Source organism: Panthera onca, chromosome E1 (assembly GCF_046562875.1).
Source record: "Panthera onca isolate mPanOnc1 chromosome E1, mPanOnc1 haplotype 2, whole genome shotgun sequence".
NCBI lineage: Eukaryota > Metazoa > Chordata > Mammalia > Carnivora > Felidae > Panthera > Panthera onca.
The window spans coordinates 2,783,105-2,796,806 of NC_138352.1; the positions used below are offsets into that span (position 1 = coordinate 2,783,105).

Genomic DNA, 13,702 nt, shown 5'->3' on the forward strand with positions numbered 1-13,702 from the left:
ACAGTGAGTTCAGACAATAGAGATATAGACAGTGCTGATTATGCCCTGGGTCATTATTTCTCTTTGATACGTTAGAATTAAAGTAGACAGAGCTGTTAGGCAGTGGCCTTTTTAAACCAACTTTTCTATTGCGATACAGACATGGCAGCATTTTATTGTCTGTTTTCCTGTTTCAGCAAACAGGAAAGAACAAAAAGGATCCTCTATAGTAAGGGAGACCATTGGGACCTTTAATCATGATCATAATCATAATCATAATCATCATGTGCATGTATTCAAGTTTAAGACTTCCAAAGAAGTTAATATACTTTATAGGGGAAAGCTATTAACAAAGGAATCGAGTAGTTTTAATTTATGGTTAGGTTATAAAGAATAACCTTTTATTTTACAAAAAGGCACAAAACTTGAATGGTCCATGACTTACTTATGCATAGCTAAACAGTCCTGTTGTAAAGTATCTTTAATTTCATATTTAAAAATTTGATTGACATCCATTTTTAACCACTAAAAAGCTGGAGAAGGGAATATATGAATTCCAAGTTCCAAGTGAATAAACTGGGTATAATAATTTGACTTCTTTCCTGAGAATTTTAGTTACTTTATAATTTGTTGAAAGCGTATTTGGCTAGAATATTGCTGTGATATTTTACCATTTTTGTTTATATTTATCATTTGAAAAATGTGAAAAAATCACATACAGTTTGATTGGAATTTAATAGATTAAAACACATAAAATAAGGTAACATGTATTTAAGAAAACACTGTGTTGGGGGAATAAATAGGTATAAAAATAGTCTTGAGCCAAACTTGTTTTGGGCTGTCTTTATAAATACCTCCAAACCTTTACCAGTGTGAGTGTTCTTTTTTTAAAGCCATTATCCATTTCTGTAGAGTTGTATTATGCTGTGAATTGCATGACATCAGCATTTTTCACCCCTTCTCTGACATAAATTGTTATTTTCTCAGAGCAGATAGGTAAATAATTCTTTCTGAGGCCAAGCTGTCAGAATAATCTAGGGCTAGATGGTTTTTAACTTGAAGCCAGGCCTTCTGGTTGCTTATTTCTTACTACTCAACTGGAGCGTATTAAGGACTGTAAATTCTTTGTAAGCTAGGCAAAATATTTTCAGAGAGGTTAAGTATATTGTTTAGGGAGACAAAAATCATGTGACTTAATTTGGACTGCTGATTATCTGTGTTATTTGGACAGTTTAATCACGGTTCTAGTCCAAGAGCTAATAGTTGAAGTGTATGGGTATTTGAGCTTTAATCTTTCTAATTTCATTAGAAATTAATTTAATCTCACAATACAAGTAAACTTGGAGGACATAGATGATTCTTAGGTTCTATGACCACAGAGGAGTGAATTCTTTGTAGTTTATGTTAATCAGGACTTCCTTCCCCCACCCCGTCCCACTCAGTATTTGTGAAAAACTAATGATATTTCCAAATATTGATTAAGCTTCCAAGGAATGATTATTGCGTGTAGTATACGAGTTTAGAAGGCAACCATTATATAATCTTTTTTGTTGCATTTTTATTTTTGTTTAATTATTAACAAATTTTTTTAATGTTTATTTTTGAGAGAGAGAGAGCACGAGCAGGGGAGAGACAGGGAGAGAGAATTCAAAGCAGGCTCCGCACTGTCAGCACAAAGCCCGATTTGGGGCTTGAACCCACGAACCATGAGATCATGACCTGAGTTGAAATCTGAGGCTCAACCGACTGAGCCATCCCAGTGCCCTTTTTGTTGTATTTTTAAATAGAGTTTCTCTATTAACCTGAGATGAAGGTGGTGAACTACCCTTTCCCCAACTCGCCAAACCAATGAGCATTAATATAGTAGCTGCTGTTTATTGACCGCTTTCTCTTGCCAGGTGCTAGGTTAAGTGCTTTGCACACTTAGCCTTGTTCAGTCATCCCAGCAACCCTGCGATGTGGGAATTTTATTTGCATTTTAAATGGGCTGCCTGATTCAGAGTTTAAATTACTGCCCAAGGTCGTATAGCTGTTAAATGGTTCACTCAAACAGATGTCGCATTGACTTCAAAACCCAAGCTCTTCTTGGTGGGTTACCCTGCCTTTCCCAGAAAGTGATGAATATGCTTGTATAAATCTACACTGAGTGGGAAGAGCCAGAGAAGATTTGTGCATTTCTCCAAACCGTGGTGTTCAGAGAAGGTCTTCCTTTGAACCAAATTACTTCGTTAACAAATTCCATTTACTCAGTGAGATGGAAACATATTTCATATGTATGTACACGTGCATGTACACATACTGTATAACCTGAGGATATCAAGTGGTTTTTCAGTGTTTTTTTTTTATCAGTGATCCTAGAAGCAAAGTTAGCATAAAAACAAAACCATACTTTGTTCATGCAGTGATTAAAGTAAGGTTATGTTCTTTGAAATACTTGTAATTATATTACAATGTAGAGACATACTTGGGTTTTCTAACCCGAATTGTTAATAATATGTGAAAATTTTAGGGAGGCGCCTAAGAATCAGTGGGATCTGTAAATAACAAGAGCCTCTATCTTCATTCTGAGAGTAGTTGGAAGTTCTCAGGTGATCTTTCACTTAGGTGTTCATACATCCATACTTCGTATTTTACTAAAGTATTGGGAGTTCAAGGGCTGTGTCAGTAGTCTTTGAAAGAGCCTTCATGAAGACGGGAAAGGAAACTTTTTAACTTTAAGAGTTTTTGAAGGAAGAAATACTCTCAAAGTTTAAAAGTGAGAAACTGAAGGAAGTATAAATTCTATTGGTGCCCTGTTTTACACATGAGGAATCTGAGCTACAAAGAGATTAAGTTATTTGATTGCCTGACTTTACACAGCTACTGAATGACAGAGCCGTGACTGAAACCCCAGCTGTCTAGCTCTGGAATCCATGCGCTTGACCACTTTGCCATGTCAGTCAAAGGATGAGTGAGATTTAAAATGGAGATTTCAGGCTGCTTTTGGAGCTGCTTTGACTTGATTAGCTTATTGTAAGTGTTTAGGATTCTGAAATGGTATCCTTTAGCTCTCAGACTGTTTCTTTGAGATCTCTGGGATCTTGTAGGCAAAGACTCACTGAGCTACTAGTTTCTTGTGAACTGTGGGGTTATTTGAAGGTTCTGCTCAACTCAGTGTTAATTCAGCTCCTGTTCAGTGCAGTTGAGGTCAGTGACAGTGGTCAAGGAACAGGGTATGGAGTTTAAAAAGGAGCTGAAACACAGAGCGAGTTCTAGCATCTTGGGTACATAAGCTGGAAATGGCGATTGTTATAAAAAATTGGTATTAAAAACTGAGAGCAAAAGCCAATCCATTCACTCCTTGTTTTGCTCTGTCTTGAATTGCAACCCAAAACGAAATGCCATTTTATGAAACGGATACTTTATCAATTAGATCAGAGAAACTTCTTTTGAATGTAGCATGTAGAATCATGTTGAAAGTATTCATAGAGTTGAATATTGTGGCTTTTTAAATCGAAAGGGTGGGAAAGTTTATGGATTTTAGCTCCTGGGATTTTAGGTCCTGAGTGCTATATTAAAGATCCTTCCTTAGTTATTAGACTGTGAGAAAAAAGCCTTATGATTCCTTCTGAAGTGTTCTTAGGAATAAAAATAAAGGGTAGCTTTTGGTTTGCATTTCTTAGCAACACATACTTCCTGCCAATGAATGACTGTCTTTTAACCTTTATGTCTTACAGTCAAAAATACATACTTCATATTTTGTGGTACTTGTAGTTTTTTTGTTGTTGGCATGTAGGCCTGAAATTTTTCTGGACCCATTTCTTAAACTTACCTTTAAAAAAGTAGAAAGGACATATGTAAGAGAAACATAGTCCAGAATTAAACTCTGCAAAGTTTTGTGAATATATTAATAACCCAATTCCTGTTCACATACTGACTTTTATCATATAAGCCTTTTCATCTGTGCTGCTTGAAGCCATCGTGATTACTTCTGTCCACAAGGATACCAACTTGGGAAGAAACCATATCATATATCTTTCATAGCATAATAACACATTATTTGAACCTCATATTAAAGATAGCTATGCATATTTATAGTCATTTAAAATTTAAAACTTATGTTGTCTTTTGTAATATGTATTTATTATTTTTAATATTCAGAGATCAGATTGCAAACCTGTAGGAAAATAGTTATACAGTTGCAACAAGTTTTGAATGTATTTTTCTCCGTTAGTATTTATTAATGTGATTCGGAAATGAATAATCAATATTAAAATTAGCATTCCAACTTCCTGTATTTTTCATACTTGATTTAACTCTCGTAGTCAATGTTGTAAGTTGTACTTGTGACAAGCATCCGTTGAGTAAGAGAAAAATATAGGAATAGCTAGTTATTTCTTAAGAATCTTCATGAGGAATATCTACTTTGTGGCTCAGGTTTATGTCCTGAGTTGGCTTTTCTTAGTCATCCAACACCAGGCTACTTTGTCCACATAATTCAAATTAGTCTAATTTATGTATGTGTCTGAATTTGTGTATGTATATAATGTATGACTATGTCTAGAAGTAAAATCTGCTCATCTGTAAAATGAGCTGGCATCAGTTTTGAAATCCCTAGTTATTATGTGGATAACAAGACTGTCATTTTGGATTAGTGTGGATAATTGGGCATTGACCACATTACTTGCATTGATCGGCCAAAATTAATTGGGAGCATAATTTGTATTTTCCACGATATTAGACATGACTGTAGTTTTGCGATCAAACTTCTGGAGTCTTGTGATCTGGTGGAAAGATTATACCTGAATCATAGCCAGATGAACATTGGATCTGAGGATTTGGGGTGGGAAGAGGGAATTTGAAGCTCTCTTTAGTTGCTTATGTTCATTTCTGTGATCTCATCCACTGAAATTGTAAAATGATCTTGTAAATCTTTTCTGTAGGAAATTTTGGGAGCGGTTTATTGCCCTGTGTCATGAAAATAATAGCCTACACGGAATCACTTTTGAACAGATCAAAGCTCAGCTAGAGGCTTTAGAACTAAAGAAGACATATGTGTTGAATCCACTGGCACCTGAATTTATCCCCCGGGCTCTAAGACTGCAGCATTCAGGAAATACCAACAAACTGCAGCAGTCACCCCCCAAGGTAAAGCCTGTTAATGGACTTGAAGAGGTTAAAGGGAGAGAACAGCACAGAAGGGTAAAGGTTTGTTGGGCTGCAAGTTACTTCAAGTATTGGAAACGAAGGTTATATTCGGTAGCAAGTAGTTTCTGCAAGGAACTTGTCTAGTTTGGACACGTAAGTGAACATGTGGCAGTTAGCCGTGCTTAATGTCACAGTGCTTCTCAAAAAGTTTTCAAGAACTTCATTGCTTCTGGAGTCCTGTGCATAATACAGCCTCCCGGTCCTCCCTGCTGATAGGCTGATTTTAGTAAGATGTGAATAAAACAAAGCGGTTTAAAGGACTATCTCGCTCATTAAAAGCATGCCCTTAGGGCATATTATTTATGAGGAATAATATTATATAACATTGTTTGTAGAAAGCAAATAGTTCTAATCCTCTGTTGGTGACCAGTTCAAGTGGTATTTGACACAGTGAGAAGATTTGGTTGGCTTCTTGAAGATTACTTTAACTGATCTGCTGACCCGTATTGTTGTGTAAGAAGTAGTCCATCAGAGGGAATGGAGGTGGGTCAGCCAGGGCCATTTCTACTTTTGAACCATAGCTATTTTGGGCAGAGACAGCTGGTTTATTTGCTACAGTGCCTGAAAAAAAATGCTTGCACTTACCATAGAAAAGAAAGTTATGGCACGTTTAGTATTTGTTCTGTTGTTTTGCTATATTTACAGTCATCGGCATGGTATTAAATTTATTGACATGAATTAAAAGAACATGTCAGTTTGGGGCTTCATTTTAAAAGCGTAAAACCTTGGGGCACCTGGGTGGCTCAGTCATTTAAGCGTCTGACTCTTGATTTCGGCTCAGGTCATGATTTCACGGCTTGTGAGTTTTAGCACAGAAACTGCTTGGGATTCTCTCTCTCCTCTCTCTGCCCCTCCTCCTGCTCCCACTCACATGTGTGCTCTCTCTCAAATAAATAAACTTAAAAAAAATTAAAAAGTAAATCCTAACGTAAACAGTAATTAAGTAAACAATAGTTAATGTTTTAATATCTTGAAACTCTCTTGGTTAAGTAGGTATTAAGCTGAGAAGAGAACTTCTGTGTTACTATACTTTGAAAACGGACCTATGGTGCAATAATGCTTTAGCGATTTGGGATTTCCAGGGGATTAAGCATTTCGCATAAATGAATCTTCTAGGTTTCTAAAGCTTAAACTATAATAAATTAATAATCAACTTATTTATCAAATAGTTAAGTTTCTTCTGCGTGCCAGCTGGTATGTTCAGTACTGGAGAAGCATAGATAAGCACATAAGCCCCCGAGTCCTCTTGGAGAAGATGTTGGAGGGTAGTGGTCAGAGGAGAGAGGTGGATTCAAGGCATTTTCCACCACAGAGATCTTGTTTTTAGGAATCCACCGAGTGGATGGGGGTAGTGCTCCACTGGGGAGACCTTTCAAGAAGTAGAATATAAGCTCCATTACGGCAGAGATTTTTGCCTGTATTATTTACTGCTCTAGCCTCTGTGCCTGCAACAACATCTGGCTCCTCATAGGTGGCTTATAAGTATTTTTTGGATGAATTAATAAAGCTTAAGAAAGAGCTGATAGAAAAGACCAGAGGTATGAGAGAACAGGTTCTACAGGGACCAGCAAGGAGTATAGGGTGTGTGGGGAGTAGGGAACCCAGGTCGAAACTTTTACATTTTACTGTTTGTTTTTTTTTTATCTTTTTCTTTTTAATTAAAACATTGCAAAATCATTATACCCTTTGCACATTCCTAACTACAGTAGAGTAAACTCTTCTTACTGACTTGGGAATGTAGGAATCAACTTATGTACGGCAGGTGCAGCTAAATTGAAGCCATGGAACCGCATGTGTATGGACCCTAAGCAAGACCCTGCAGTTTGCTTTTTGTTTTCGTTTGAAAGGTGAAGAAAATATGTTTATTCCACTTGCTCTTCTAAAACCATAAACTCCCTGAAGACAAAAATCCTGTTCTATATACTTTTTATGGCCCCCTAGTGCCTACCCCACTCTTTGCATATAGTGGGTGCTCAGTAAGTATCTGAGAAATCAATCATGGTTATGATGCATCCAGTAGAGTGTAACATGGCTTTTTTCTTATAATTGAGAGGATTGTGTAATTAAAGGCCAAAGCAGCCATCTTCCTGGTGTTTCTTTTTCTTTCTTTCTTTCTTTCTTTCTTTCTTTCTTTCTTTCTTTCTTTCTTTCTTTCTTTTAAATGTTTATTTACTTATTTTGAGAGAGGGGGAGATCTTGAGCGGGGGAGATACAGAGAGAGAGGGAGAGAGAATCGGGGCAGGGCTCAACGCAGGGCTCCATCCCATGAACCGAGAGATCATGACCTTAGCTGAAACCAAGAGTCGGATGCTCAACTGACTGAGCCACGCAGGTGCCCCAGTTAGCAACTTAATCTTAATCATGTCTCATCTACAGACCACCCCTGCCCCCCGCCAGATATGCACACTGAAAAATTTTGAAACAAATCCCAGATATTTTATATCATGTGCTAGAGCCTTTGGATGAAGTGGGGTTTATTGCCAGAAAAGAATACTATTTCTGAAAATGTGATACTGAACCATACAATTTCTCCTAGAGTTTTCCTTACTGTTTAACTTGTAACACAATTCTGTGCATAAGAAATATTAAAAATTAGTATTGTTAATGTTAGACTACAATTTAAACCCCAATGAGATTTCTTGTGGATAAAAGCATCAGAAGACTGGACGACAGTTAAAAGTACTTTATGACCTGCTTGCTCAGGGCTGTGTTTGGCAACAAAACACCCTGTGCCGTTTAGCAGTCATATAACTTTATTCTCTGAACAGGTCACTTCTGTGATGGTGTTAGCGAAGGTACAGAACGTTAGGGGGTCCAGGAGCTGGTGGTCCTGGTTGGCCCGCCATTGCCTCATTTTCTGCAAGCATCATTTATAGCAAAGGGCCTGTTTTGTGGGCACCTGCAGGATTAGCATGTAGAAAAGCCGTTGGCCTGTCTTCATTCTGCTTCCTCCCAGGGCATTTGCTGGGAGCAACATTTGGAAGCTTTGCTAACATGGAACAAACTCATTTACACAAATTGCGCACTATAGAGACTGGTCAGAGGATAGATAATATTCAGAAGTGGATTCTCTGGAAAGACTGTAGTATTATCTTGTAGCATTTAGTTTGTGAGTTGTCTTCATCATCTGTCTCCTGCTGCTTGTGTTGTGTCTTACTGTCCAGACATCCGAAAACGTGTCCGTCTTTGTCCTTTGGTAGCCTCAGTGCCCAGCTAGGGGTGGACAGGTGTTGGGCCTTGTTAACATTTGTTGAATGAGTAAATGGAAAACAAAGAATGAGTGAAAAAATAAATATTTGAAGAAACAAATAGTGGAGTAAGAAAAATAGTCCTTACAAAATATGTGATATGGGGCACCTGTTTGGCTCAGTTGGTTCAATGTCTCACTCTTGGTTTTGGCTCAGGTCATGATCCCAGGGTCGTAGGATTGCGCCCCACATGAGACTCCGCACTGAGCATGAATGAAACCCACCTAAGATTCTCTCTGTCTCCCTCTGCCCCTTTCCCCCGCTTGCGTGTGCTTTCACTCACTTGCTCTCTCTCCCCCCCGCCCCGCCTTCACCCTTTCACTCTGTCTCTCAAATTAAAAAAGAAAGGTGTTATGAACTATATTTGCTTATAAAAATACCTTTGGTATTCTACCAAAGGTGTACATCCTTTCTGAGATTTATTAGCAAACTTTGGGATTTGTCACTATGGAATGACTTTTATGCATAGCGCTAGCTTACGGCTACGTTATTATTTTGTTTATAAGCTACCAAACGCTGTATGATTTTGTATGGACCAAGTACACTCACTGCTCCACAGCTGCATGCTAAGTGCAAGCATCCTGGAAAAGTGTTTCCTATATTGAACTGTACAGCGTGCTGAATTACGCTTGTAGAAGTGCCATATTTTCGCATGATAGGTCCCAAGTTGCTTTTCGGTTGAGCATATCCCACAACCCAGAGGGTTGATGTCATTGTCTGGCATGCTTCCAGCTTTACAGTATTGGATTACCCTAGACTGTGTTTACTCTTTGGATTGGTTTCCTATTGTTGCTGCAATAAGTTGGGACAAACATAGTGACTTAAACAACACAAATTTATTATCTCATGTTTCTTTGGGCCACACGTCCAGGTTGCCTTGGTTGGTTTGTCAGCTTTGGGTTTCACAAGGCCTGAATCAGGGTGTTGGCTGACTGGCCTCCTCTCTGGAGGCTTGGGAGGAATCTGCTTTTGAGTTCGTGCAGAATCCAGTTTCCTGTGGTCGCAGGATCGACGTCCTTGTTTCCTTGACTGCTGTCAGCGGGTAGCGTTCTTAGCTTCTGGAGGCTTCTCTTCCATTCTTGCATTTGACCTTTATGTCTCAGAACCACCAACAGTACAGTGAATCCTTCTCCCCCATGGAGTGTCTGACTTCCTCTTTTGCCACATCTGTTTGACTCCAGCTGGGGTAACTTTTCTGCTTTTAGGGCTCATGTGATTAGAGTGGGTCACCCAGATAATCCAGGATAATCTCTTTATTTTAAACACAACTTTGATTATATCTTGCAGAGTCCCTTTTGCCACATAACATGACATAGTCACAGATTCCAGGGATCAGGGTGTGGACATCTTTCAGGGGCTGTTCTTCGTACCATAGTCTGACCACATCACTGTTATTCTCCTCATTCTGCACGATTGCCTCTGGTTGACGGCTCGTTAGAGGCTAAGAAATCTAAAGAGTTTGCTGCCCTCTTGGAACGCTCTTATCTTCTGTCCGTGTCACTGGCTCTCCTTTCTTCCGTCAGTGTATGTGTCCCGGCCGCTCTGGTCACTTCTGATTACTTCTGCTTCTCATCTTCCCACCCACTTCTGGCGTCTCTGCCCTCTACCATTGTCACCGTTTCACTCTTTCTTCTTGTGCCCTGCTTTCCTTACCACTTCTCTGTTCCTCAGAAGTTTGTTTTTTATAGCTAGTGCCAATCACTGGGAACAGTCTCTTCTGGTTAATAGACCAACTGCGATTCATTTTTGGCTATTTTTTCTGACTTTTTAAGAGTTGGAGCTTCGTTGCCCTTGCCTGCTCACGGCTAACCTAACTGACCACATGCCTTTGATGTTTAGCGCCGACCTGAGTGTGTGACCTTGCTGACAGGGACGTAAATGAAGCATCACTGTACTTTCGGTTTGGTCAAGAATAAATCTTTCTTTCTGCTGTAGATATCATTCCCTCCCCCCCTTTAATTTTCAGATATTATGTACAAACAACAGATTTGTGTGTGTCTAAGGGTAAGTTGTGTAATGTGCTACTTGTATTGTATCATGGCTTTGTGTTAACATTTAGCCAATAGAAAGAGAGAGACATTTTTTGAAGTCCAGAAATTCAGAACCATTGTCTCTTAAAATATTGTTTCAGTGCTAAAGTCATCCCATTTAATGGTATATGAATCTGGCATTGTTTATTTAATAACTTCATTTGATGAACATTGAGGTTGTTAACATTTAACACATGTATAAACAATGCTGTGATGAACATCTGTGCCCAAGTCCATCCTTAGTTCATTTCGATTAATTCCTGGAAGTGTAATTATTGGGTTAAAGTGTACGTACATTTTTGATGCTTTCGATAGTATTGCCAAATTGCTTTCTAGAAAGTGCGTACGTTTTTCTTTTTTTAGAGACAGGCTTTTTTAAACAAATGTTTATTTATTTATTTTGAGAGAAAGGGCACTAGTAGGGAAGGAGCTGAGAGAGATACAGAGAGAATCCCAAGCAGGCCCCGCACTGTCGGCACAGAGCAGACTCAGGGCTCTATTGCACAGACTGCAAGATCGTGACCTGAGCCAAAGCCAAGAGTTGGATGCTTAACCGACGGAGTCACCCAGGCTTCCCAATTTGTACGTTTTCTGAAGCAGATTATGACAGTCAGTGTCTTTTCTTGTTCCTCCAGTAAATTTTACATGTTAAGATGCCCAAAATAACATAAATCTCAAACCATATTTACATCCATATTATTGTTTTAAAGTCCTCGTCCTCAGGAATTGCAATTCCATCAAGACTGATGTTTTTCCCTGGAAAAACAACTTTTCATTTTGTCATTTAATTAATAGAAAATGTGTAGAAAAGCTGCAAAGGAATAGAATTTAGGGTCCAGTCACATTGATTATGTGTTTTTTTTGATCATTTATTTATATTTTAAAATGTTTGTTTATTTTGAGAGAGAGAGAGTGTACACGTGAGAGTGTGACAGCACGAGCAGGGGAGGAGCAGAGGGGGGAAGAGGGGAGGGAGAGGGAGAGGGAGAGGGAGAGGGAGGGAGGGAGGGAGGGAGGGAGAGAGAGAGAGAGAGAGAGAGAGAGAAAGAGAAAATGAGAATGAGAATGAGAATCCCAAGCAGGCTCCACACTGTTAGTGCAGAGCCCGGTGTGGGGCTCGATCCCATGAACTGTGAGACCATGACCTGAGCCAAAATCCAGTCAGATGCTTAACTGACTGAGCCACCTAGACTCCCCTAAAAAATCACTTAAACAAAGAATTTTACATACTCTTAATTTGAGGCTGAGAAAAATGGAGGCCTAGCACCGTGACTTAATATTTAAAAAGAAAGTTGGCTCAAAGCAGTCTAATGGTTATTAATTACACACTTGCAGTCTTTAAATTGTAATTGTTGCTGAATATATTTAATTTGCATAGGATTAGGGAAGTAATGTTTTCCTAATATTAAATGTATTTATAGTATTATACGTTTGTTTTTTTCTATAAAGGGGAAAAGCCTCCATCATACCCAGAATGATCATTTCCAGAATGATGGAATTGGTAAGTGGAAAATCAGCCCTGTGGTAACTTGCTTTTATGGTATAAGAGGTTTACTCTAAATTTCATCACTAGAAGATGGGGAGAGGGATACACACACACTTTGGAACTCACTTAACCTCTTTTATTCAGCACATCTGGTCTTGTGAATGCTTTGTTATGACATTTCTGAAAACAGATGGTTTTGTAGGTACCAAGGTTTATGTATTTATAAGTTATGAAGAAAACCATTTAAGCATATGCCACAGAAGTTTTGGGAACATATTTATGTCCTACAAATATTGGATCACTGAAATGTCAACATAAAGTTTACTTCAATGATTTAAAATGCAGAATTATGCTTTTAAAATATTAATTGTTTAACCTTCATTTTGTCTGTGACTATATTGCAAGCCAAAACTTTATTGTGAAAAAATATTGTGTATATTTTCCTAGTCTCAGAAGAATGTTTATTGAGTGTGTATGAATTTCTCTCTCGAAAGACACACCTTTACCTCCTTGGAAGACATTTAAAATTATACTAGTTTACAGAGAGAATACTTTGTATAACTCAAAATAATTTTAGGGAACGTTGTAAGATGGTTGTGGTTTTTTAATATGCTTTACTCTTCCACACTGATAATTCTTATCTTATGGCAAACCTGGGAAATGTGTTTTGCTGTGGTGATTTAAATCTTTTTTGTCCAGGGGAATGTGTACAGTTACTAAGTTGAGTCCTTTCTCTGTTTATTTTTCAGTTCAGCCCAATCCTTCTGTACTTATTGGCAATCCTATTAGAGCATATACACCTCCACCCCCCCTTGGACCTCACCCAAATTTGGGGAAATCTCCAAGCCCTGTTCAAAGAATAGATCCTCACACGGGGACAAGTATTCTTTATGTACCTGCTGTCTATGGAGGGAATGTAGTTATGTCGGTGCCTTTACCTGTAAGTGGACATTTGAAATACCATTTATTGAATAAAATAAAATAGGCTTCACTAAATTAGTAACTATCCCAAATAGTGTTGTTGTTGTTGTTGTTGTTGTTTTACTTTTCAATGCCTGTAAGCTTCTTTTAAAGCAGCTCTTTCTTTAACCTTCAAAATGTGAAATGACCAGAGAAATATGAATTGTTGTTTATTGTCAGTTGTTATGAAGAAATTTGTATATTGGATGTTTTGATTGAGAAGACTTTGTATTCCCTTAAAAACATTTTTGCTGGGGAAAACTGGCCTGAACATTAAACAGAGCTAGTAAATTGGTCTCTTGTTTTGTAAAGTGATACTTTTATTTTATCTGTTACTTTTTTATTCTTACACAATTCACTAACCCTTCCTAGGAAATACAGTTTTTTGGAGGAGGCAAAGAAGCTTGGATTAGTCTAGCTCTCTGGATATGAATTTATCTGAGAAATTTCAATCCTTTCATAATCTTACTGGCACTTAAAAACATAATTAAATGTTTTCTGAGACTATAGATATTTAGAGGGTTTCCATCTTGTGTAAAACCCACTTTTGTTCCTTTAAGATTTTTTACTATTTTGGTAAAAAAAAAAAATTTTTTTTTTTTTTTTTACTAATATTTCCAAATTCGGAAATTTTATCCCAGAAAATATTTCTTGCATTTAAGGCAAATATTATAATTTCAGGCAGAGGTGATTATTGCCAGGGGTTTTGGCACCTCCACACCCCAAAATGGAAAAATGCCCAGCTGTACGCCTTGCTCAGCCATATTGCTCATGAGAGTTTACAATTACAACAGCCAATAGCTGTTGGTAAG

The 13,702-nt window shown here is 38.0% G+C and overlaps 1 protein-coding gene across 8 annotated transcripts in view; it reads left to right on the top strand.

Annotated features, from left to right (window-relative positions):
• Positions 1 to 13,702, top strand: part of HELZ (helicase with zinc finger) — a 161,937-nt gene that overhangs the window by 101,339 nt on the left and 46,896 nt on the right. For all 8 annotated transcript variants that reach the window (XM_078438253.2, XM_078438258.2, XM_078438255.2 and 5 more), the window contains 3 exons: positions 4,902 to 5,106; positions 11,894 to 11,945; positions 12,680 to 12,870. In XM_078438253.2, the coding sequence (XP_078294379.1) occupies positions 4,902 to 5,106; positions 11,894 to 11,945; positions 12,680 to 12,870 (448 nt within the window). The remainder of the gene's footprint in view (positions 1 to 4,901; positions 5,107 to 11,893; positions 11,946 to 12,679; positions 12,871 to 13,702) is intronic.